Source organism: Camellia sinensis, chromosome 11, assembly GCF_055761805.1.
Source record: "Camellia sinensis isolate YWXY chromosome 11, ASM5576180v1, whole genome shotgun sequence".
Taxonomy (NCBI): Eukaryota; Viridiplantae; Streptophyta; class Magnoliopsida; order Ericales; family Theaceae; genus Camellia; species Camellia sinensis.
Window position 1 is genome coordinate 22,992,849 of NC_138971.1, and position 26,322 is coordinate 23,019,170.

At 34.3% G+C, this 26,322-nt stretch overlaps 2 protein-coding genes across 3 annotated transcripts; one reads left to right on the plus strand and one right to left on the minus strand.

The window, feature by feature from the left end:
* Positions 1 to 5,133: 5,133 nt before the first annotated feature.
* On the plus strand, positions 5,134 to 10,115 carry LOC145803086 (KH domain-containing protein At4g18375-like). 2 transcript variants are annotated; one of them, XM_082896451.1, is made up of 6 exons: positions 5,134 to 5,381; positions 6,188 to 6,427; positions 6,524 to 6,608; positions 6,678 to 6,790; positions 8,335 to 8,579; positions 9,796 to 10,115. In XM_082896451.1, the coding sequence occupies exons 2-5, from the start codon at positions 6,191 to 6,193 to the stop codon at positions 8,482 to 8,484; spliced, it is 585 nt and encodes a 194-aa protein (XP_082752577.1). In that variant the 5' UTR covers positions 5,134 to 5,381; positions 6,188 to 6,190; the 3' UTR covers positions 8,485 to 8,579; positions 9,796 to 10,115. The 2 variants fall into 2 exon arrangements, with proteins under 2 accessions (XP_082752577.1, XP_082752576.1); XM_082896450.1 differs by having other exon boundaries at positions 6,524 to 6,790; positions 9,796 to 10,110.
* Positions 10,116 to 19,946: 9,831 nt separating this feature from the next.
* On the minus strand, positions 19,947 to 25,857 carry LOC114286477 (uncharacterized). The gene is made up of 6 exons (XM_028229641.2): positions 25,614 to 25,857; positions 25,446 to 25,500; positions 25,269 to 25,348; positions 25,056 to 25,139; positions 20,660 to 20,726; positions 19,947 to 20,017 (listed from the first exon to the last, which is right to left on the minus strand). The coding sequence occupies exons 1-5, from the start codon at positions 25,740 to 25,742 to the stop codon at positions 20,697 to 20,699; spliced, it is 378 nt and encodes a 125-aa protein (XP_028085442.2). The 5' UTR covers positions 25,743 to 25,857; the 3' UTR covers positions 19,947 to 20,017; positions 20,660 to 20,696.
* Between the last annotated feature and the right edge of the window lie 465 nt (positions 25,858 to 26,322).

The window sequence follows — 26,322 nt, forward strand, 5'->3', positions numbered from 1 at the left end:
TATTGAAAACATAAATGTCGTGAATATTTCTTTCTATTTGATTTTTAAAAATGTTTTATTGTATGGTACACAAATTACATGATTGATGGGAATGTATATCATATTCACAGTTATTACACACATTTTCTTGGTAGATGTTATATATTTTTTGTGACAAATGCTATGTAATTTTTTAATAGAGATACGGCAATTTGTAATTCAAAAATAAAATTATGCACTTTTTGTGAAAGTGTAATGCATTTGTGGTAAAATCACACAATTTTTGGTTCAAAACTTTTTAGATGAAAATGTATAAAATTGCCACAATTTGCATTACATTACCACAAAATGAGTAAATTTATTTCTGAATGACAAATTGTCGTAATTCTATCACAAAATTAAATAACATTTGTCAAAAAAATATGTAATAAAGTGCATATAGTACATATCTTTAAAGGGTGTGTATCGAAGTGATTTCCCTGATTGATGCATTATATGCTATTTATCTATGGGCAGATTCTCTTTGTTTAGTGTTTTTTGATATTAAATTACCCTTGGGGATTGACTTTTTCTTAGTTAGCTTCGTGCTTGCTCTACTTCTTTTGTATTTGGCTTCAGAATTGCATATGATTTCACTTGTTTTGGGGTGTCAATCTCATTGGAATGCATTTGCTAAGCTATGATGCAACTTGTTCCCTTGGCTTGGTTCTCCTTGTAAACTTTTTATTCTTTCACTTTTTCTATAATTTTTTTTCCTTTATGGATGCCCCCCCTCCCAAAAAAAAAAAACTATGGTTTAATCCTAGTTTGGATAAAGTTACTATAGGAGGATGATTTGCAATGATTTGACATAAACATAGTGGTAATGGGTGCTTTTAGGTTTGAATCTTGTGTAAAGTACTTATTTGTTAAATTTGTATACAACTTGATTATGGCAAGTACATGCTATAATTATTTAATTTGTTTTTTATTTTTATGTATAGGTTATGCCTTCTAATAATGCGATATTTAGTTGGAAAGAAGAAGGCTTCTTAAATGAAGTTCGAAATCAAGGAAATTGTAGTAAGACAATTAAATCTCAAATTTTTTTTTCCCCTAATAAATTTATTGTACAATTTTGTTTTTCAATTTTTTTTTGTTTTTATTTATTTATTTATTTATTTATTTATTTATTTATTTGCTAGATTGTTGTTGGGCTATAGTTGCTTGCGCGGCTATTGAGTCATTGTATAACATCAACAATCAACGAAAGGAGCTATATCAGTTAGCTCCACAAGAATTAATAAACTGCATCAAGAAAGAAAGCAAAAAGTGTTATCTCTGTTCGATCAATGAAGGATTCCGATATGCCAAACAATACGGCATAAGACGAGAGATTGACTGTCCATTCAAAGCTGAAAAACAACCATGTCTAAACAAAAAGAAACATTCGGTAAATCCCTAAATAATTTTATTTTATTTTTATGAATTTTTTTATAATTTTTTTGCTCAACTTATTATTTATTTATTTTGGTTATAAACAGCCTTGTTTGAGAATTGAAAACTTCAAGAATTTAGACAAAGAAGATGAAGATGGGATAATTCAAGTACTCAAGAAACAACCTATCGGTGCAGGAATCACTACAAGAAAAGTGGGTATATGAGACGGGACTATTTGCGACGGTACACTTGCCGTCTCAAAAAGTCACTTTTTGCGACGGCAGAATATGCCGTCTCAAAAAAGCAAAGTATTTGCGACGGCACCAAATGCCGTCTCAAAAAAGCAGAGCATTTGCGACGGCACAATTTGCCGTCTCAAAAAATAAGAGCATTTGCGACGGTATTTTCTGCCGTCGCAAATACTCTACTTTTTTGAGACGGTAAATTTGTGCCGTCGCAAATGCTCTGCTTTTTTGAGACGGCATTTGGTGCCGTCGCAAATATTCTGCTTTTTTGAGACGGCATATTCTGCCGTCGCAAAAAGTGACTTTCGTGTTTTTTGTTAATTTTTAGTTAATATTTTTAAAATTTTGAATATTTTTTTTTAAATGCACCTTAGATGTATCTAAAAAAAAAAATTATGAAAAAATATTTTTAAAAATTAATAAATACATAAAAATACAAAAAAAAATGTATTGAATTATTGTATATTTGGTATTTAGTGAATTTTTAAAAGATTTTTTTTACAATTTTTAAAATTTTTAGGTGTATTTATGTTAGGTGTATCTAAAAATTAAAAAAAAATACTTAAAATATTAAAACAATTCAGTAAAAATAATATAACACGGAAACACAAGAAAGTATAATTTTCTCAAAAGAGTTTTTGGAAAACTCTAACCTAGCATAGTGATTGTTGTTTTGAGACAGCTTCATATATATACAGTCACAAAATGGTTTGAATAAATTCTAGTACTTTTTTCTGTCGCAAAAAAAATTTAAAAAAACAATGTCTTCTTACTCTTTTGATATAACATTTCTCTTTTCATTCATTTTTCCATCTTCATGTCTCTCTGTCTCTATCTCTCTCTCTTCTCTTTATCTCTTTCACTCATCACTCTTCTTTCTCTGTCTGTCTGTTTCTCTCTCTCATTTTCTTTTTGTGTCTCTCGCCTATCTCTCTTCTCTTTATTTCTCTCATCTGTTTTCTCTCTCTGTCTTTCTCGCTCATCTCTCTTCTCTCTATCTCTCTCATTTATTTTCTCTCTCTCTCTTATCTTTTTATCTTTCTCGTCCCTTTCTCTTCTCTCTCTGTCTTTCTCTTTTTCTGTGTCTCTCTCTCTCGCTCATCTCTTTTCGCTCTATTTCTCTCTCTTTTTGTCTATCTCTCGCTCATCTGTTGTTTCTCTCTCTTTTTCTATCTTTCCCTCTATTTCTATCTCTCTCTCTCTTTCTCTCTCTATCTCTTTTTCTGTCTATCTCTCTCTCCCTGTCTCTCTCTCACTCGTCACTCTTCTCTCTCTCTACTTGTCTATTTGTCTATTTCTCCCTCACTATGTTTGCCTTGCTCACTCTCTTACTCTCATCTTCTCTATTTATCGAGCTCCTTCTCGATTTATCGATCCACTATAAACGACGTCGTCTTACTCTTTTGAACATTTCTCTTTTCACCCATTTTTTCATCTTCCTATCTCTCTGTCTCTGTCTCTCTTCTCTTTTCCTCTCTTACTCATCACTCTTCTCTGTCTGTCTATCTCTCCATTTCTCTATGTGTCTCTGTCTCTCTTCTCTGTCTCTCTCTCACTCATTACTCTTCTCTGTCTATTCGTCTCTCTCTTTCTCTCTGTGTCTTTGTCTCTCTTCTCTTTCTCTCTCTTACTCATCACTCTTCTCTGTCTGTCTGTCTGTCTATCTCTCTTTTTCTCTGTATCTCTCGTCCATCTCTCTTCTCTCTATCTCTTTCATCTATCTTTTCTCTCTGTCTCTCTTCTCTCTCTATTTTTTTTTCTCTCTCACTCATCTCTTTCTGTCTCTCTCTCGTTTATCTCTTTTCGCTCTTTTTTTTTTCTCTTTCTGTCTCTCTATTTGTCTATATCTTTTCACCAATTTTTTCATCTTTTTCTCTCTATTTTCTTTCTCTCTCTCATTCATCACTCTCATCTCTCTGTCTGTCTATTTGTCTCTCTCTCTGTGTCTTTCATTCATCTGTCTCTTCTCTCATCTCTTTTCTCTCTGTCTCTCTATGTGCGTGTGTGTGCCTCTCACTCATCTTTCTCTCTCACCACTCATCTCCTCTACCACCTTCACCACTACTGCAAACGCCATTTCACTACCACCACTACTACCACGGTCGCCATTTCACCTCTACGGCTACCATTACTACTACCATCGCCACCACTTCACTACCACCACTACCACTACTACTACTACCTTTACCTCTCTTTCACCCCTGCTACTCCATTTACTCTACTACTACCACAACTTTACCACTAATCTCCTTTGTCATCACCACCACCACCACCACCACCACCACCATCTTTTATCCACCACCTTCACCACTACTGTCAGTTCCTCTTCTCTACCACAAAATATTACCTCTCTTCTCTCTTTCACTCATCACTTTTCTCTGTCTGTCAGTCTTTGTCTTTGTCTCTTTCTCTTTCTCTCTCTCTTTGTCTCTCGCTCATCTCTCTTCTCTTTATCTCTCTCATCTCTCTATCTCTCTTCTCTCTTTCTCATTTATCTTCTCTCTATCTCTCTATCCGTCTCTCTCACTCATCTTTCTTCTTTCTTCTCTCTTCGTCTCTCTCTTTTTCTATGTCTTTCTCTCGATCATCTTTTTTCGCTCTCTTTCTCTCTCACTCTATTTATCTCTCGCTCATCTATTGTTTCTCTTATTTTTCTATATGTCTCTCTCTATCTGTTTCTCTCTCTGTCTCCCTATATCTCTCTCTATATCTCTTTCTCTCTTTGTCTCTCTCTCACTTATCACTCTTCTCTCTCTCTCTTTCTCTCTCTATGTTTGTTTGTCTGTCTTTCGCTCTTCTCTCTCTCTCTCTTTCTCTCTATGTGTCTGTCTGTCTGCTTGTCTCTCTCTCCACTACAAGAAAATGCACTTTTAGCGATCACTTTGTCTCTCTCTCACTCATCACTTTGTCTCTGTCTATCTGTCTGTCTCTCTTTCTCTCTCTCTATCTCTCTTCTCTATCTGTCTCTCACTCATCTCTCTCTCACCACCCATCTTCTCTACCACATTCACCACTACTGCAAATGCCATTCCATTATTACCACTACTACCACTGCAAATGTCACATTGACCACAAAAAATTAACTTTATTTGAATGAAAAATATTATCCCTACTTCTACCAAATAAAAAAATAATAATAATTTTTTATTCATTAAAATAAATATGAAACAAATAAATTTTCAACCTTACTAAATGAAAAAATAAAAATAAAAATTCATTAACTATAAAAAAATTATTTTAATAAAAAATAATTTTTTTTAGCAATGACATCCTTTGTTGCAAAAAAAAAAAAAAAATAATCATTTTATTATTTAAATATTTATTTGTAATGAAAATAAAAATAAAAAAAATCCAAAAAAATTTCCAGCCCCCTCTTTTCATTCCCGCCCGGTTCCCCCCTCCCTCTTTCCATTCCCGCTCCCCCCTCCCCCTCCCCCCAAAATCCCCAATCTGTTCAACCAAAATCCCCAATCGGGTTCTCCCCCAAAACCCCAACATCTTCAACCAAAATCCCCCCCGAAAAACCCAAAATCCCCAATCTCTCCTTCCGTTTATCTCTCTACCCATTTGTCTCTCTAGGTTTTAGGGTTTTGAGTGTGAGAGAGATGGGGCAACAGTCTTTGATCTACAGCTTCGTGGCTAAAGGAACAGTGGTTCTCGCCGAACCCATACGTTTCTCATCCGCCCCTTCCTTCTTCAGCTACCAAATCCACGGCCTTCTTAAACTCTCACAAATGGGTACGTCTCTCTCTCTCTCTCTCTCTCTCTCTCTCTCTCTCAATTTTCAGTTTTCTGATCCACTTAATTTACGATGTTTATCGTAAAATCTCATGTTCTGGTGCATCACAATCCTATAATTGAACTAACTAAATTATTGTTCATCTTTAATTAATTTGCTATTACTTCTATGTTGTTCTTAGGGTTTTAAATTAATTCTATGTTGTTCTTAGGGTTTTAATTCATATAACTGAAAACTCTGACAATTTTATATGCGTTTAATGGATTTATACTTAAACTGTTTTCTATTTAACATTTTTTGTTCCACAAACTTCAATCTTTATGGTTTTTCTCTAAATTTTGATGCCATTGATTTTTCCTTTAGTTGTTAAAATTTGAATCCGAACCAAGTATAGTCGGTGAAAAATAGCCAAAATGGGGCTTTCTTTTTTTATGGACTTCTTGAATCGTTGAAAGAGTCTTTGCTCTTTGGATTTGTATCCGATAAACTATTTGCTAGATTTTTTTTTTTTTAAATTTTTTTTTTTTAATGTGTTGTAACCTTGTTTGTCTGAAACTGTTGTCTTCTCACAGTTTTCTTTCTGTCTCTCTCAAGAATTCTTGTTTTGTTTAACTGAGTTAACCATCTATCTCTATTAAAGTTCTAATTTTTTTTTTCAGTTTCATTAATGGGTCTTATGAATTTTATACAAATTCAGATCCTCTCTTTTCTACCTCTGTTGACTCTGAATTTTTCTGTTTCATTTGATAAGAATTTTTCTGTTTCTACCTCTGCCTTGATATTTTTGCACCACTTTTTTTGGCAGTCCATGGATGACATGAAATCCATAGCAGTTGAAGCGGTTTTATTGCTGCAAGGGAAGATAAATGACGAAGATGATGACACTGTAACTATCCGGCTTCTTGTTCCATCTAAAGTTATTGGTTGTATAATTGGAAAAAGTGGTTCAATCATAAATGAGATCCGGAAGAGAACTAAAGCTGATGTCCGTATCTCCAAAGGCGAGAAGCCTAAGTGTGCTGATTCCACCGATGAACTTGTTGAGGTATATTTCATGCTGTTTCCATAAGCTTTTAATATAATTCGTATTTTTGTGTAGTTTTACCTTGCTTTCCATTGACATGTTTTGTTCTGCATTCAGGTGGTTGGGGAAGTTAGTAGGGTGAGGGATGCACTTATTCAAATTGTTCTGCGGCTTCGAGATGACGTCTTAAAAGACAGGGAAGGTGGTCATAATACTTCTGCTGGTGCCGATTCTATGTATTCTAGTGGTACTGATTTTTCTATGCCTTCAGTTTTGCCTAGGGTTCCCCCAGTTGCTCCAATGGGTTATGAACAGAGAACTGAATCTGGGAGTGGCTTAGGCATGCTTTCTTCAGGCAGCCTTTATGGATATGGATCTTTATCAGTATGTCAATGTTGTGGCATTTAATTTCTTTGTTATTTCCTTAGTGTTATGGTCATATGATATTTTTAGATCTTGTTATTCATTTTTTTTTTCCAGTTACAAGTTTTCTTTGGTACATTTATGGCAACGTGCTTGCTTATTTTTCTATATTGTTTTAATTTTGTTACTTAGGCATTGTTTCCTAAAACTGAAAATTAACTACTGAAAACTTTAAAAGTTGAATTTTTTAATTTGAAAAACTGTTTGGTATCTACTGAATTTTTTAATTTGCATTTAATTTCTTTGTTATTTCCTTGGTGTTATGGAGAACATTGCTGGTTTTGATTTCTTATATGGGGCCTTTTTTTGATTTCTGAAAGAAAAAATGTATTTTCTTGGGGAAGAGGTACAAATGGACAGCTTGGGCATGGGGAATCAGTTGACCGGTAATAACTTTTGGACTAGCCCAAAATTTTGACATTATGAGTTTCATATGATACTTTGTATTTGGCTTTGGGCATGGAATGCCTCTGAAATGGTGTTGAAACAACTCATTGTTTTGTTATTTTTGATGTGCTTATGTGTGATATGATAAATTTGGTGAGAATCTTGTGATTTTGAATTTTCACTAGTGTTTTTAATTAGTATCCCAATCAAGGAAAACATTATATTTCGGCTGATTTGGTGGAAATGAGATGACATTTTGTTTCTTGTATGTGAGTTCAACCAACCCAATCAATCACGTGACATCGATTATGGAAGCCATTGGCTCTTTGGTAGGGCCTTGATGGATTCTTTTCTTTTTGGAAACATACACATTAAGGGGCTGATCCCCATGAAACAGACATTGTGGGCAGAGTTTCCCATTCTACTAAATGAACATGCAAACGCCACACACACATGTGCGTATGTAGCATGAATCATTGCTGTCTCAATATTATACTTAAAAGCGTTCACTTCCCTTCAAGATCGTAATAGAAACAACATAAATACTTTTTATCATAATACAAGAAGGGACATGTAAGAGTGTTTAACAGTAAGCAGTTTCTCAGTTTTTTTTTTTTGCCTTCTTTTTGTTGGTTTGTCCTTGTTGAAGATCTTCACAAATTCAATGGTGTGTGCACCCGTTTTGCGCCTTATGAATATATTGTATATAATATAATTATCAATTCTACATTGACATATGCACACAAAAGAATTGGATTCACATTCACACCATTTGGACTGTATCATCTATGCATGCCAGGAAATAATGACTGAAGAAGCCAATCTGATTACCACAGTATTTTATGCCACAGACGTGGATATTAGATCCTTCCTTGTTCTTCTCTAAATGTTAATTACTAATTTCTTGGCAGTTAGTGTTGCATATATAAAATTTTTCTTTCCAATCTATAATGTTTGCCCCTTTGTCATTCTTTTAAGTTAAAGATTTTGACTTGGTGATTGAAATATGGATGACTTCAGACTTTCATGGTTAATATGTGGCTAGATGTATATATGTATGCAAATATTATTTCGTAGGCTGCTGAGCTCATATAATGGTTTTTGTCAAATGAATTCAGGTGAAACAGGATCCAATGGAAGTAAACTCTGTGTTTATTCCATCCACCAAAGGTTCAAGCATTTTTCTGATTGGTTACTGGAAATCATGGCTATGGGAGACTTGGATGCTTTCTTTCCTGCTGCAACATGTGAATATGCTCCTATTGTAGATGAGATTTGGAAGGATCCTGCCATCCAGGAAACCTACAAGAGAAGGAAAGAAATTCATTTGCTTCCAGATGTTGCCAAATATTTCTTAGATCGGGTATGGCGTGTCTGCATCATCTTTTACTCTATCTCGTGATGATGACATATTTATTGCTTAGTTGTAAATTGTTCTTGCCACTTGTATATTTTTTTTTATTATCACTTGTTTTTATTTTCCCCCCTTATTTCATCCCTTGTTCTTAAGTCTGGAGTGAAGTTGAAGTTAATGTTTACTAGCAGCATCTTCAGGTTCCTGGTTTGTTGAATCAGTTTGTGAAAGGTTTTTCAGTTTACATATAATAATTTTCTCATTAGCTTTTATAAGTTCGCCTGCTTTTATAAGTTCACACGTATTAGGATTTGGCTCATAATCATTTTACATGCACGAGAGATAAGTTTAGCCCATCTTAGTTCAACCATGTGATAAACTTTTTTGAGTACACATGTCATAGTCTAATGCATGGAAGAAAAAAGAACCAAAGGACAAATGTCCAGCTCATGACAGATGGGCTTCAAAGCTGATGGACAATACTTAAAAACAGATGGGCCATTTCTGTATTTTATAGTAGTGTATTTATTTCATGTAAATAGTCAAACTGTGAATGTGTGGTGTAGTAAATAGCCATACTTCTTTGTTAAGATTCCAAAAAATAGAAAAAGATACTGGCAGGTCAAAAGTAGCTCACATATCCTTGAGCATAGACATGTTCTTAACTTGTTCATCACTTGAGATTTCTTTTAAATCCCATACTTGGTTCTTGTAATAAATGAACAAGGTGGAGTGAGCACCTGCATTTTTTCAATGTATCATTACTGGTGTTTAAATAGTTGGAATGTGTGGAACACCTGCTAATAGATGATGGAAGCGGCACTCATTAAAAGAAAAAAAAGGGGAGGTGGAAGAGGCAAGATTAAGTGTTCTTACGAGTAAATCAAATTCTAGGGCTTGAAGCTACAAACTAGTTATTCATATTTAAGTTTCAACAAGCACTGCATAGTGCAATACAAATGATATTTAAGCATACACGTATTTGAATATGATTGGAGGACATTTGAAATTTCTCAAATATTACAAAGTCTGTCACTAACACAGTTCTTTTCTGGCATATGAACTTTGTACGTTATGAACCCTAGTTCTTATCTTTGCTCTGTCATTATCATGGGGATTTGTGTATTAGCTTTTATCTCTTTATGATTTTGATGGTATTTATTACTTTGTTCTAGATTTTCTTCAAAAAGATTATAATTTGCAACTGTTATCTATTTATTTGTAGGTCAAGAGGATAAATTTTGCCGAGGGGAAGATCTGATTCTAGAAGGAATTTGCAGCTTGATTTTTGAAATAGGCCCAAAATTGAAATCTTGTTGGAAATTTTTTATTTTTTTATTTTTTGTAAGAGCATTTAAATATCCAAGTGTGTTGATTGGTGAATTTTAGATTTTATTTTATTATTTTATTTTTTTTTAGGATTGGGGTGAATTTTATAATTTAAATACGTTTTTATGAACATGTACAGTTTAATTGTTCTTTGTAAAATATTGAATTTGATGGTTTTATCAATTTTTATTTTTATTTTTATTTTCTGTTATGATGTTTTTGTGAATGGAATGTAAATAATCAGTTCAGAGCATATTTTATATTAATTAAATTATGAAATTAAGTAAAAGGGTGGCGTTTTTATTCAAAACGCCACTATATCGTGTGACGTCATCAGTTATATTGGACATAATTATTTAAGCAGATTTAATAGTATACCGGCGTTTATGAAAACGTCACTATAAGTATCAGTGACGTTTATAAAAGGCCTTATACCTATAGCGACGGCGTTTTGTCGTCGCAAAAAAACAATTTTTTTTGGCTGAAATGTAATGCCTTTAGCGACGGCTCAGGTTGCTGTCTCAAATACACTTTTAGCGACGGTATTTTTACCGTCGCAAAAAACCCTTTAGCGACGGCACTGCTGTGCCGTCGCAAAAAACTGAGATTTTCACCCATTATTGGCGACAGAAATTTGCCGTCGCAAAAAATGCATTTTCCTGTCGCAAAAACAAAGGCGACGGCAAGTGCCGTCGCTAAAACTCTTTTGCAACCCCCCTTGTTGCGACCCCCACTTGCCGTCGCAAAAAACTATTTTACCGTCGCAAAAACCTTTTGAGACGGTGTTTGGGGTATTTGCGACGGCATTTTGCCGTCGCAAAAAATAATTTTTTTTGTAGTGAATTTACATTACTGGAGAGTTTGAAAACTACAGAGAAGTTTGTACAAGAAAACTAAATGATTATGCATTCTTTTATTGACTATATATATATATATATATATATATATATTTTATGGTTTTTGATTTTTTTGTATTGTAGGGTATATATGAAGCAGCACTGGAGAAGATTTACACTAAATGTGCAAGGCCAGGGCTTCATGCCATATTGCTTATCGGGTACGGTATTGATAAAGACACGGGGAAGAACTTCTGGTGGATACAAAATTCTTGGGGTACTAGTTGGGGCATAAATGGGTATGCCAAAGTAATCCGTAATTCAAGTCAACCTGAGGGAACAGTGCCCATGCTATCTAGACTATCTTATCCAGAAAATGTGGAACAATTTTTGTGTACATCAGAACAGATGATTGAATATTGTCCAACTAGAAAAATAGTAGATTAATGTAATAGTTCCTCAACTGTTTTCTTTAGATAATATAATATTCTAGATACATGTGTTGTCAAGACAGTAGATATGTATGAATTACATGCTCTTGGTTTGAGATTTAAATTAGTATGGAAGTTTCTTTATTTTCATGATTGTTTTGTCTGATGCTCTCTCAGCTTCATTCTGTTTATCCTTATGCAATGGCTGTGGATTGAAGAGACACATCTTTGTCTTTGTTTTTTTTGTTTTTGTTTTTGTTTTTGTTTGTGTTTTTGTTTTTGATTTTTTTTTTTGTTTTTGTTTTTGTTTTGTTTATTTTTTATTTTTTTATGGTGTGTTGCGGATTCTAGCGTAGAGCTGATTTGGGATTAATTTTGTTGCGACCTTTTAGGGGTTGTTTGGAGTATCCTAAATAAGTGTACTTTTTAGCCCCGTTTGGTGTAGCTGTTAAAATAGCTTATAGGCCCTGTTTGGTACAGCTTAATTTCAGCTTATTTCAGTTTTCAGCTTAATTTAAGCTATTTTGATGTGTTTGGTTTAGCTTATAGCTTATAGCTTATAGCTTTGTGGAAGTCAGAAAACAGCTTATTCTTTGAGTGGGGCAGGAGATGCTTTAAGAATAAGCTGGAAATCAGCTTAAGCTGAAAGTTATAAGCTATAAGCTGTTTAGGCATAAGCTATAAGCACTTTCCCACAGCTCTACCAAACAGGGCCATAGATTATAACTTAACAGATTATAGATTATGACTTTAATCAGAAGTTGTTAATTTGTTTGGTGTAGCTGTTGGATTATAGATTTAAGTTGCTGAGTAGTGTTTGTTAAATAAACTGTGAAATAGCTTTTTCAATTAATTTTTATTTTTTGTTTGTCAACATTTCTCATAAAAAATAATAATAATAATCTATAGTTCATTTGAGTCTTTTTCTATTTTTTAAAAAATAAAAAATAAAAAAATTTAAGAGTATAACCATAAATTAATATGTCCACAGCAGAAGCTGATAATCAGAAGCAAGGGGTGAGCAGCTTATCAGAATCAGCTTTTTTGAGTTAAAATAAGCTGTTAGAATCAGAAGCTATTTGAAATAAGTTTAAACAAACAGTCCAAAATAATTTTTTCAAAGCTAAAAGCCATAAGCTGTCTTTTTTGACTAAAAAATTGAGGAAAAAAAAATGAATGTTTGGGTTAATTTTTTGACTTTTTATGAAAAAATGTGTATTAAAAAATTGTATAAATTAGTGTGTAGGGAAAATTAAGATTGGGAGTTGTGCAGCCCTAATTGTTGATTTTTGGTGAATAGTGTTAACTTTTTAACTTTTTGAGTAACTTTTTGACTTTTTAACTTTTTATGAATTTGCCAAACTTGGCCTTAGATTTTTTAGAGCAAGTTTGGGCACTCCCAATAATAATAAAGAAGTAAAAATAAAAAAGTCAAAGAACTATAAAAAATAAAAATAAAAAATTAAAGATTTCATTTTCTTTAAATTTTTTTGCAAGTTTTTCGTAAAAAGTTAAAAAAATATTCTAAACACACTAAATTTTTTTTCAACTTATTATATTTTAGTTAAAAAAAGTTGAAAATTAAAAAAAAAAACTAAATAGGCTACATGTGTGTTTGATAACATGATTCAACACTTAAAATTGAATTGATTAAGTGATAATTAATTAAACTTGTTTGATAACCACAATTGATATCACTTAAAAATTTAAGTACCTCTTAAAATGTACGCTAAAATTTAAAAAAATAATAAATCATATGAAATTTACTTAATTCTGATTAAATTTATAAATATTAAATATAAGTATCAAAATACACTATTATAAATTCCTCACTATCGCCACCATTGCTGCCACCACCATCACCGTTATCATCATGCCACCACCGCCACCATGCCCTCGCCACCACTACCACCATTGCCACCACTACCGTCCCCACCATCACTAACAACACCATCACCACCATGTCACCGCCACCACTATTACCACCATCATCATCATGCTGCCGCTGCCGCCACCGCCACCACCACCACAACCACCACTACCACTATTAATTTCATCATCATTGTTATTATTGTCATAAACATCACGATCATTTTACTATCACTATCATTGCTACCACCACCACCATTACTACCGTCACCACCATACAATATAAAAATTAAAATATACAATTTAATTTTTTTTTTAAATTGATCTTATATACATATGAAACTATTTATTTTTAATTCAGTACTTAAATTTTTATCAAATAACTTTTTGACTTAACAAATTCAATATTCAGTTTTACTATCACTATCATCGCTACCACCACCACCACTACTATAACATCGCCGCCACCACTATACCACCGCCGCCACCATCACAATATAAAAATTAAAATATACAATTTAAAAAAAATAAATTTTAAATTTGATCTTATATACATATGAAACCATTTATTTTTAATTCAGCACTTAAATTTTTATCAAATAACTTTTTGACTTAACAAATTCAATATTCAGTTTTCAATATTTATTTTCTCGTCTTTGTAGACACCCCATTTTTGACCGCCCTTAAGACTTGAGCGTTACTGATGGTTTACTTGGTGGAGAAAGGTGTGCAGGGCCAAGGTTTAGTTTCTTCAGCAAGGAGAGAGACAAATCTCAACTTCACACCCCATTTTGGACCAAAACTATTTTGAATAGTTTTTAGACCTTAAAATCCTCTCTTTCAAAACATTTTTTTTGAAATAAAGTTCCTACGATGCTCTGACGCTCGCATTTCGGTAAATATTGTGCTTTTCGGTAAACCGAGCAAGGACAAAGTGGAGATGAATGAAAGAGAGATGAAATCTTTGAAAAATCTTTCAAAATACTTTGTTTAGGGGTTTAGAGTTGAAGAAAAGAGGAGAAGAGAGAAAAACCAGCTGGAGCATTGCATACAAATCCTCCATATCTCCTCCATCCAAGCTCCAAAACACCCTTGACCTTGCACCATTTGCACTACAACCCATAGCACAACACCTCCATTACTCATTCCAGCACCTTGGAGGACATTTGGAGAGGATGAAGGCTCAGAATTTGGACCAAAAGCTGCTGGAAAGTTGGTCTTCAAGGGTAAGTCTCTTTTCCCCTCAAACTTGCGTTTTTTTTTGCTTTATTTATAAGCCATACTTGCAAGCATTTCTGGGCTCCGACCCAAACTGTAAAGTGACTTGTTTTGAGCCCCTCTTCAACTTTTTTGTAGGGATCCTCTCTGTTTGAGGCTATCTACTACCTCTTGTCTCCTATTTCTCTTCGTAGGGCCATTTTTGTATGCTATTTTAGCCCTACTTGTGATTATTTTCGAGACTTTCTATAAACTGTGAAGTGACTTGTTTTGAGCCTCTCTTCAACTTTGTTGAAGGGCTCTTTCCTGTTCGAGGCCATCTGCTGCCCCTTGTCTTTAATCTCTCTTTTAGGGCTGTTTTTGCATGACATATTAGCCTTATTTGTGAGCTGTTTTGGACCTCGACCTAAACTGAAAAAAATCTTGTTTTGACCTGTTCTGCAAGTTTGTTTAAGGTTCCATTTCTGTTTGGAGTCATCTCCTTTTTTGCATGCCTTATTTCTCCATGCTTTGAGCCATACATACTACAAGAATTAACACTTTTGGCAACAAAAAAATTGGTCGCTAAAAGTCAATTTTTGGTCGGCAAAAGTTATCCGCGACCAATTTTTTTGGTCGCTACTTTGGTCGCCAATTGAGGGTCGGCAAAAGTAATTCGCGACCAAAATTGTGGTTGGTCGGCAAAAGTTGAATTTCGCGACTAAATTTTTGGTCGCTAAATATTTAATTACCGCGACTAATTTATTTTGTCGCCAAAATACTTTGGTCGCGAAAAGTGATATTTTTCCGACCAAAAAATTTGGTCGCCAATTGTGACATTCAACGACCAAAAAGTTTGGTCGCCAATTGTGACATTCCGCGACCAAAAAGTTTGGTCGTCAATTGTGACATTCCACGACCAAAAAAAGTTTTGGTCGCCATTTGTTACTTTTCGCGACCAATACTTTTGGTCGGCAAAAGTGAGTTTCCATGACCAAGAACTGTTTTGGTCGGCAATAGATGTATTTTTTGCGACCAAGACTCTTGGTCGGCAATTGTCATTTTTTGCGAAAAAAAATTATTTTGGATGTCGCGACTAATAAATTGGTTGCCAAAGCAGGAAAACAATACACCTGTAATTCCTAATAATTCATTCAATCCATAATAAACCTATAATTTTAAAGCATCATTCAAATTAACTGAATCATTAACATTCGACACAATACATAATTCATTAACATTTGACACAATACAACTATTCTAAGTTTTCATTCACAACTCACATCCATCTAGCATAACAATTTGAAACATAACTATTTGTTATCCATGCGCAGCTATCAACAAATAAAACTACTAATATTTGTTATCCATACACATCTATCCACAAATATTTAATCCTTCAAAAAATGCTTATGCTGCCAAGTAGTCTTGTACAATTTAGCTTCGTGAACTTGTTAAGAAATATGTTGGGGAGGGTGCTGGTCTGGTTCGTGAACTTTTGATCCACTTTTCCCAACTTTTGATCCACTTTTCAATGATGGCCCCATCGATATTGTTTTAGCCACTTCAAATGTTTAGCAACTTTGTCCTATGCATATCATTTCCCTGTCAAAATGCCAAACATAAATGTCAATAAAATTTCCTTCTAGACACTGAAGCACCTGTACCGCCCAAGCATAACGCATCGTGGCCAAACAATTAATGAAATCAAATATAATTACCAAGCAAATAAATTTAGATTTTATCACGGTGATAAGTCATTCCACACGAATCAACAGCTTGTTGCTTCTACATTAGAATGCATTTATTAATGAAACTAGAACAATTATTGAGCAACTGTATGACATTTGATGTGTGAAGTGCTCTTTTTCTCATGTTCATTTCTTTATGGAACTGGGTGATCTTAGAAATCCAAAGCTTTTTTTACTTACATTTGAGTAAGCAAGGTGAACAGAGCTATGGGAGCCTTATTACCCTGGCTACCCTTCCCGAGGCATATGCCTGCTTATCAACAATTGCTATATAGACTAATTGCTAATTGCTATATAGATGATCTACCTGCTTATCAACAAAACATCAGGTCCCATACCTATAAATGCAAATTCACCAAATATGACTTAAACCAATAGGACTCCAAGTTTTTAATTCGTTGATAACCCAATTGTTCTCTCCTTTAAAATAAAAAATCTCAACTCAAATACATGAATGAAAACATATGACACCCCCAACTAGTGTTAAGGAAACAAAGAAAGGGTCAAGAAATAAAGCAAATCATCTAATTCCTTCAGAATAATTGCCATGTACTGATGTATATTTAACATGTTATTACAGCAATCAAAAGTGATTATAAAGGATATGGTACCACCTTTGCACAGTCACCGAGCCAGCCCATGATACTACGAGCAGCGTGAAACATCTCTCCCAATGCAGTCAATGTGATCTGCTCAACCAGAAAAGAAGAATATTCTTACGATGAAGTTAAAGCTAAATGAATGAATCCACGTAAATATGAGTTGTCTTTATTGGACTGACATTGGAAAAGAAAAACCTCCCATGCTATTATGCATGGGATACATGATGCATCAAATTAGCAACCTGCCCCTGCTATAGTCCAAGTTATAGTCTATTTAAATTTTTTGTAACATGAGGACATGTGACTTTCTTGTTTTATTGGCTACTTAAAATTGACATCTGGCATGTGTGAATCCATGAGACAGAAGACTTGAGAAAACAAGGATCCCACAAAAAATTGTTGAGCATGGACACTTTAAAGAAGGTTTTGACATGACATGACATGACACGACACGACACGACACTTGTTAGACACACGTCCAAACATGTCCGACTATTTCAAAAAATTTCTGTATTTAGAAGTGTTTCATACACCTGAGAAACACACTTGAAACACATTATAACCATGAATAAAACAACATGAAATCCAAAGATAAAAGGTAAAAAAAACATCAATTTACACCTATTCTTCTCTTTCAGACTTTAAAAATTATTATCTTTGAATTATTTAATCATATATATGACATTTAATAATTCTTTATTCTTATATGTGATATAATAAATATACAAAATTATATATTTTGCACAAGCGCTAGCATTTTTTGAAAATTTCCATGTTGTCTTGTCGGGGTCATGTCACCTGTCTGTGTCCATGCTTGGTCCAGTCTGATGTTAATATACACAAAATGCATTGCATACACAAAATGCATTGCATACAAAAGACTATTCCATGAAGCAAATGTTATGCTCTATAAATAGATGCAAGACTGAAGAACTGTCAATGATCCTGCCCTTACTTTTGCAGCATAACAGGCTGCACCAAAGAGCTCTGTATCATCTGCAATGGCGTTACGTTCCTTCAACCTTCTCTTGATCTGATCCCGAGCACAAATGTAAGTTACACCGTACACTGATGTCATCACTGTCTGCTTCACTACTTTCTTGTCCACCTAGATTATTGCCACTTATCAGTCCAACGTCACTCATAGAAAATAACTAACTATTGGGATAATTAAGAAAGATGTCAATGTGCAGCGAGAAAAGCACAGTGAAGAATATTACCAGTTTTATTTAAGTAAATAAAAATAGCATACTAAGTAAATGACAGTGTCTAATATGTTGGGCATTCGGAGTAAGGATTGCTCCCAGAGAAGAGTTCAAGCTGTTTGGGATGTGGCATCTATTTGTCTTATGTGGTTGAGGGAAAGGAATGGGTGGTGCTTCCCACTCACAAAGTCAAAGAAATCAATGCTGAGATCTTCGTTCTTTTGGTTTAGAGAGTACTTCCTGTTGGGTCTTGTGGACCCTAATAAGTACTGTTCCCACTAACCTGTAACGTATTAAACGAATACAAATAGCGTCTCTCAGGTTTCCCAAATTACACAAACCTCCCCTATCATAATGGTCGGTTAACAACCCTTAACACAAAATGTGCTTTTATTGTTTGGTTGGTGGAAGTTTATTGATCAGCTAGATTCAGTGATGATAAGAGCAATATAGAGAAAGAAGTAATCAAAAAACCAAAACCAAACCAAAAAAAATAAAAGACAAAAATAAGAGAGAGAAACAAGCAACTCGTCACAAAGCAAGGTTTCTGTTGCTTTCTTCAACCTTGCTCTCTATCTCTCTTAGTGTCGGGGTGGTGGATTATGGTGTTTGGGTTCAATCATTGTAGTTGGGTTTCAAATGAGAGAGAGAGAGAGAGAGATGCTCAATTAAATTAAACTTCTTTTTCTTTTTCTTTTTGTCATGGGATGTGGCATAAATGAATTTGGTAGTAGTATCATATTTTCCTTTGACAAGTGGTGTGGGTATAACTGACAATGTCTGCTTGCATTGACTAAATAAGGATAAAATTGGCATTACAAATTAACAAAGTGATGACATTATCTTTTTCCATCATTCTCATTGATGGTATGTCAACAGGGGGGAGGTATATACATAATATTATGTTAGATGTAAGCATGGTTATCAGAATCTCGATCCGGATCTTACGATCCTACAATCTTACGATCCATTTGAGTGCAATCGATCCGGATCGTGTAAAAAACTCCTTATAGGTAGGATCTTTCGATCCTGGTAGTGGGATTTATAGGATCGTGGAATCCCGATCCGAATCCGATCCTATCCGATCCAATTTACAAGCCTTGTTTTGTATTGTATAACATATTTTGTTGTAAATTTTATATTTGTTGTCTAAATATCAATTTATGTTGTCAAAATAAATAATAAAAATTAAGTAGTATTGAATCAAATAGACTAAGAAAAACAAACTAGGAAACAAACATTCAAATATTGCGGTAATTTAAGAAAATTAAATAGTCGGAAAAACAAACTTAGCTTTAGCGGAGTCTAAGAAGGGTAAGATGATCGTAACTTTATCCCAATTTCTGGAGAAATTATTTTTGTGACTCGAATCCGCTCCACCAGGGATGCTAACGACAAACCTTATCATTCGACTAAGCTACTCTTTTTAGTTCTTAATCTATTTTCATATCCAATTTTGTTAAATATTTTTTCTTCACTTTTTATGCATTATTGTACATTGTAAAGTATTTTGTTATAGAATTCTTCTTCTTCTTCACCTTCTTTTTTGATAAAATACAGAACTTTTACCATCGAGTTTTCTATTGCATAATATTATATGTACATTTTACATGGAGTATTATATTTTTCACAATATCTTCACTTCTTTTTAACAAAATATAGGTTCATTTTGTGTGTACTTTATAAGAAATATTTATTTAAATTAAATTATTATGTAATTTGTCTTTTTCGGTAGGATCTTACGATTCTCGATCCGATTCTACGATCCGATCCTATAAACACCTCCAACGATCCAGCATAGGATCCCGATTTTAACAACCTTGGATGTAAGTAAGAGAGGGCATATTTCAAAAACACAAGGAAATGGCGGGAAACCTCAACGAGGTCAATGTAATTTACTTTACTAATAATGATTAGTAGTCATAGTAGATGTGGTAGTGGTACCAACCTGATTGATTAAAAGCCTTGCACACAGTGCATCTGGAAATACTTCAGGATCTTTCTGAGCATCTTTCCTCATTATATCTAGAACTCTACGTGGCAAATATGGCATTTTTTAACATGCAATTGTCAACTGAGGTGATTTAACTCTGTTAATATCTATAAAACCTGAACGAAAAGATATAAGCTTCTTGCATTGTGAAAAAGATACTTACCTAGTAGCTATTCCTGAGTAAACATCAGCAGGTTTTTCTCCAGCAACCAAATTGACAGCAGTTGCTCCCAACTGAATGAAAAAAATCCATCAGAGAAGCCAGAGATAGGCAATAAAACAGGAAACAAATTTTTTTTTTGGGTCATGAATGGATAAAAAGTTTACATTTTTTCTTAGCTCCAATGAAATGAAAGATGACATTTCTCTGGCTATATTTCTCCATTTACTTTGATGCTAACTGATGCTAAATTTCGTAAAAGCAATGAATATTTAACGAATCATAACTACTGGTCTCAGCTTCTTATACAGTTATTAAAAGCTTATGGGATTGTTGATTGATTGGTGAAGTGAACAAAACAACCTATCAAGCATAAGAGAGTGGGTTCAAGTCCTATCATAGCAGAGCGAACGTGTTCGCAACACCCCAAATTTAAAGTGCCAACATAGCATATGAGCCTTCTTTTCCTAAGTTTTTAAGTACTTAATATCTCTGGACTGTCACTTCAGGTAGTCAGGGAACAGGTGGTACTAATAAATGGATCGAGTTTGGTTACTCAGGAAGTTATGATGGAGTAGTACCAAATAAGTGGATAGAAATAATTGGCAAATGACATGGAAACCCACAAACTCATACACAAGTAGCTTATTAGCAATCAGGCTTCTTTAGAATGCAGATCTTAAAGAAGAAGAAAATAAACTCATGGATTTACTTACAGTTCTTTCGAGGCCCTTGCGAACTAATGGATCACATTCAATGACACCATATCTTCTGCCGATGTTCCTGTTGAATAAAAAACACAAAAACCACAATATGAAGTGTTGAAGACTAGCAGGAAGTTTGTCTATCAATAAAACAATGAAAAATGGATATTTACTTTTCTTTCACTACAGTTTTTAATGAGTGTACAAATGCAGGTCGAATATCAGGTGGACCATCAGCTAACTGATCAGCCCGAGGCTGTATATAGGTAGTTTGCAACAGTAATTCAATTAGACGAGTCCCAACCTGAAAAGTAGATGAAGGATTGAACCTTTATATAATTCAGTTGTCACAATTATGGTTGGTGCCTAATTGTCCAGGGCGTAATGATAACATCTTAATAACATCTTACACCTAATCTGGTGGCTCACCTTCTCCAAGTAACTGGTAATAGATTATAGGACCAAAACATGACACTAATAGGCCCAAGTGAGACAATGATAGGCTGTCAAAAACATAGAAGAGATGGGAGAGGAAGTTGACATAGAGTTTTATTCTTAATAATCTGTCAGGTCTCAGCCAATAATCCTTTGTGAATTTACAAAGGAATATTCTTGACACTGCAGAAATATCTGAACTAGAATTAATTTATAATTGAACTCTTCCCTCATTAACATGTACACACTTTTTCAAGAGAACATGTGATAAAGCATATGTCAAAAGAAAAACAAGACAATTTACAAAAGTTTCATAGTCCATACCTGCAAGGCATTTTCATGAAATTCATTGTGCACCTGCCTCAGATGTGATCTTGGCAACTGGGGAAAATAAAAAGCATAAATCACTTACATACCAAATAGGAAAAAGGACCTCAAATACTAGAAGAAAGATGGCATTATAAGAGTGTTTGCAACCTCATCACTACCCTTTTGTGGCAACATTACCAGTCACAAAAAAAAAACAAAAAAAAATTAGCATAGAGGTTGAAAACATGAAAGTTAATAATGGTGTTTCTGTTGCCCCAAGGAGAATGCATCAATTTTATAAAGTTAATAATCACTTATTGAATAAACATGTATAGATGGATGCACACATGCATATAAACATGTATATAAACATCACATTATGCTTCTTTTTATCAGGCCTTTTCTTTCTGGTATATATATCTACCAATTCACAAAAATCCTTCTCATAAGAAGATGGGGATGATGTTCTACTATGCTTTACCTGTACTATGCTTTGGTAATCCCAATTATCCTTTATCTCTTTGTCCCATCAGTTTTCTTAAGATCCTTGCTCTGCTTAAAATCTACCCATGACAAGAGACTTTCCACTATTCCAGACTTGGACACTGCAGGAGAATTGACCGCAAAAGCAACAAAATTACGCTCACAAAAGGAGTAAATAGCTTTTCTTTTTTAAAATTTATAATAATAATAATAATAATAATAATAATAATAATAATAATAATAATAATAATAAAATAATAGAACAAACCTTTCTTCAGGAACTCCTGTGAAAGTTCACCTTTTGACCCAAAACTGCTTTGGCGAATTGTCAAAGTCTCTTTGGTTTGAGAATCAAAAGCTGCGTTGTCAATAAGAGCATTGACAAAAAGAAATTAAGTTGAAACTTATCAATTCACAAGATAAGATCATGTCGTAACTTGAGAAATAGTATAGCATACATGAAATTTTTAACATCAATGAAATTAAGTAAATTCATCTGGCAGTAGGTGCACAAAGACAATGAGTAGTTGCAGCAAGACAAATCAATGTGATTAACTTCAGTTGTTACCAAGAAAGAGGGTAGTGATAGTGAGGATACTGAAATTGATACAAGTTAATCTTGACTTAGGACTTAAGAAAACATGCGGCCCTAGAAATGTACAGTCAGATAGCCAATTCGAAACAGTGTCCAGAAGGCTCTGTTCAGAAAGGATAAATGAGATAGGGTGTAAATGGTTTAATGAAAATAAGTGTCTTTATAAAATTACAAAGTCAGAGATGTGGTGTGTGCACTATCAAAAAGTTAGAAAACATGTGAAAAAAGCTATGGATTGAAATATGAGTCTTTATGACTATTAAAAGGGTATGAATAGAGATAGAGAAGCAAACCTAGTAACTATAATGACTATTAAAGTACTCAATTGAGAATTCCAAATACTTTCTTTTCAGCATAGCATCAATCAAGATCCTCTTTGGGGAGTTACTAACTTAACTATTTGCCAACCAAGATCAACCAAATTTTTGATCATATCCTATTGGTTGAGCAATTCTTTTTTTGGCACAAATTGGCTGAGCAATTCATTTGAGCACTAATCATGCCTTGAACAAGCACTGCAGTTCCAGACAACAAAAGAGGCAGATAGATGCTTCAAGAATTTACCTCTGTGTAAACTCCTGCAAAACCACTTAGAAGTGCCATAACCTGCAATTGTTAAAAGGAAGTATCAAGTGATAATAAGAATCAAGCTTTTCTCTTCAATTGAGGGGATTAAGCTTAAAAACATCAACAACTCACAATGGCCATCACCCAACCTTGAAAAGGAGTTTGAAGGACTCTATTAGAACTGCACAAACAATCTCACTTTGTAAGAAATAGCCAATAATAAAGAAAAATAAATAAATTATAGATGATATCCAAAACTACAAAGCAAGGAACAATGTCCCTTTGTTCTCAACCATGGTAACATGAATAAAGAAACTGATATATAATTCAAAGTCATTAAGAAATACGTTTAGGTATAAGCAGAACATCAGTAATTCAAAGATTTTCATTCATCACTTGGTTACGAGCCAGGGCCTGCATATCATGGATACTCATCGTTCATGCCAGTCCAACTGAACCAATCCAACAACAGCTTTAAAGAAATTTTCAAGGCCAATGTTCCAAATAGACTAGCAAAACAATGTGCTTTAACAAACTTTGAACAAAGCAAATTTGAAAACCCATCAAAAACACAATTAAAAAAATGGCCAGGATCACTCTTACGAAGAATTAAGTTGTGCTATGGTGCACCCTGCACATAATAGAATGAAAGCAGCCCATTGAATCTCGCTTAACCAGAAAGAGAACACAATATCTAATAAGTGTCTCAGTGGCCTTTTCATTTGGTGTTTCTTCTCAAATAAACCTTGAGGATTTAATACTATGTTCTTTGCAATTACTCAGATTAACATTAGCAGCTGAGTTTACTTCTCATTGGTGGATAAATAGCCCAGCTTGTGGATGCTTTCATTCATGTTAGTCATGATCACAAAAAATAATGTCAACATGGAAACATAATAAAAATGATAAAGAAATTGTTCTTGTTCAATTTTTCCCTTCTCTCTTTTGACTCATGAGCTAGTAATGCCTCATGATTTAAGCCTCAAGATAGCAGCAGATAGGACATACACACAAACAATAGCAGCATAACAACGTCAAAACTGTATTTGAACATAGCAACAAGCAGCATAGCAGATAGGGCACACAGACAACAACAACTGATGCAGGGCACACCAGAGAGCAGCAACTCAGATCATTATTTATTCCCTTCATGATACGTATATTTATTTATGCATATAAGAAAAAACTTCTAAGCGGGAGAGGTGATGGCATGAAATGTGGGTTACAAAGATCATTACATGATAGGAAGGTTCAGGGGATACAAGTTCTTTTGAAACTGTTGTATCAGGAGCTTAGTACAAGGCTCGAAGGAAGATGACATTGGTTGGTACTCCAAACTGGGGAAATTAAAAGTGAAGTCTTATTACAAGTTGGAGGGTGACACACTTCACTTTCCTTGGAAAGGGATTTGAAAATTTGAAGGGCCCTTCTCAGTTGGTCTTTTTTGCAGGGAGATATCCCAGGTGAAAATTCTTGTAGTAGATAATCTGATCAAAAGCAGAAAAACTATTCGTAATTGGTGTTGCAAGTGCAAAGAGGGTGGGTCTGTCTGTGGATCATCTTCTTATATACTGTTGGATGGATTGAAATATTTAAGCGGTGTAATTGTCCCTTTTTTGGGTGCCTTGAGTGTTCCTAAAGATGGTAGTGGTCATGTTACTTGGTTGAAAAGGAGGCTTTTTACCCAAACAGAGAAAGAAAGCTTTGAACTGAGTTTTTCTTTTGTTTCTATGAAAGTAGAATTATGAATCTTTTGTGTTCTTGGTAAGAGCATTTCATAAAAGAGGTTCAGTTGCTTTCTCAACCACCTCCACAGTCTCAGGACAACACAAAAGATCATCAAAATAACACCATCTTAGCAATGAGACCAACATTCTAAAAAATTACAAGCTAATTATATCCACTTTAACAAACAAATGAAGCATTTCATACTAAACATACTTAGTGTATGGATGCATGCCCACGCCAACAAGTAAACACATGTGTGCAAACACAAAAACCCACACACTTTACACTCACATTGTTAATTGAAGTCTGGAAGTTTGCCCAAACAGAATGAATTAAATGGACTTTCCTGTTTGGCCCACCATATCTCCATAAGAACTACAAACAACAGTTTGAACATCAGTCAATGAATTAAAATAAACTATCATGTCCAAAGAAAATATAAAAATGAAAGAGAGTGAGAGAGAGAGAGAGAGAGAGAGAGAGAGAGAGAGAGAATGGGCACACATTGGCCAAAGCATTTAACTTTTTCGAGGAAGGGGAGTTCTCATCTCTAGAATTCCAAACCAAGGCAACCTGTACTTTTCCTGAAATTAAACAATAGACTTAACAATCTAAAAGGCCTGGACAGACCAGTTCAAATACAAAATTTCACATTCTAAATTTAGGTACTCAGGTAGTGACCATTTCTATATCTTTCAGCATAAGGAAGGGATGTGTTGTATGTGGTCACAGCCATCTGCATACAAAATCATCTTCCATTACCAAAGCAAAAATTGCAAATCACAACCACTCAACTTTATCCATAATAAAATTCCAGGAAAATTGTATTGGCATTACGCAATTATTTACCTGAACATAACGCAATTCACCTGTCCCCTGGTCTTTATCATATGGTTCTACATTTAACTCGGCAATACCTAAAAAAATAAAATTAAATCGAAAACGATCAATAGAAATTTTAGACAGAAATACATCCATTATGATGTGCCCGTGGCATTTTTAAAATCGATTCTAGATTAAAATGAAAGATTTAGGACATAGAACAAGCCTTGCTTTAGGAGTTCAACAGCAGCACTAATGTTTGGATGGTAAGCTGTACAACCAAGAAAACGAACCTTAGAATATAATTCAAAGACAAACCAAAAAAATTTCAGTACACAATCACATAAAAACTCGAGTATCGAACCTTTACAATCAGGAATATCAACTACATTATGAGTACCCTCTTGATAGAGCCCAATGAGAGGGTTGGTGGATGAGCCCCGAACTGCGAGTTTTGCGCGGCACCTCCATCCCCACTGTAAAGGGCGAAAATGTTATCAAAACCCTAATTACGAAAAAACCCAATTGAGAAAGTAAACAAGGAGGAGGACATATGAGTCTACAAGTATCAAAGGTGAAGTCAGATACGCCGTGTTTGTTGTAGAAGTCGGTGGCCTCGTCGAGGATGATCGGACGGTTGAGATTGTACTCTTGAGTGCAACCAGAACACCTGCAAAAACAAAGCGATAGTCGTCGTTGTAATGAGATGCCGAGAGAGTCGACAAGTGTAGAGAAA

What these genes read in the sequence shown, in the direction of transcription:
- LOC114286477 (XM_028229641.2), bottom strand. Translation starts at nt 25,742, where the DNA reads ATGGATGTATTTCTGTCTAAAATTTCTATTGATCGTTTTCGATTTAAT. An exon ending in GTGAATTGCGTTATGTTCAG is followed by an intron (nt 25,501 to 25,613) that starts GTAAATAATTGC and finishes TTTTGTATGCAG; the next exon opens with ATGGCTGTGACCACATACAA. An exon ending in TCCAGACTTCAATTAACAAT is followed by an intron (nt 20,727 to 25,055) that starts GTGAGTGTAAAG and finishes TTTATTCAACAG; the next exon opens with GAACATCGGCAGAAGATATG.
- LOC145803086 (XM_082896450.1), top strand. Translation starts at nt 6,191, where the DNA reads ATGGATGACATGAAATCCATAGCAGTTGAAGCGGTTTTATTGCTGCAA. An exon ending in CCACCGATGAACTTGTTGAG is followed by an intron (nt 6,428 to 6,523) that starts GTATATTTCATG and finishes TTCTGCATTCAG; the next exon opens with GTGGTTGGGGAAGTTAGTAG. An exon ending in ATGGATATGGATCTTTATCA is followed by an intron (nt 6,791 to 8,334) that starts GTATGTCAATGT and finishes AAATGAATTCAG; the next exon opens with GTGAAACAGGATCCAATGGA.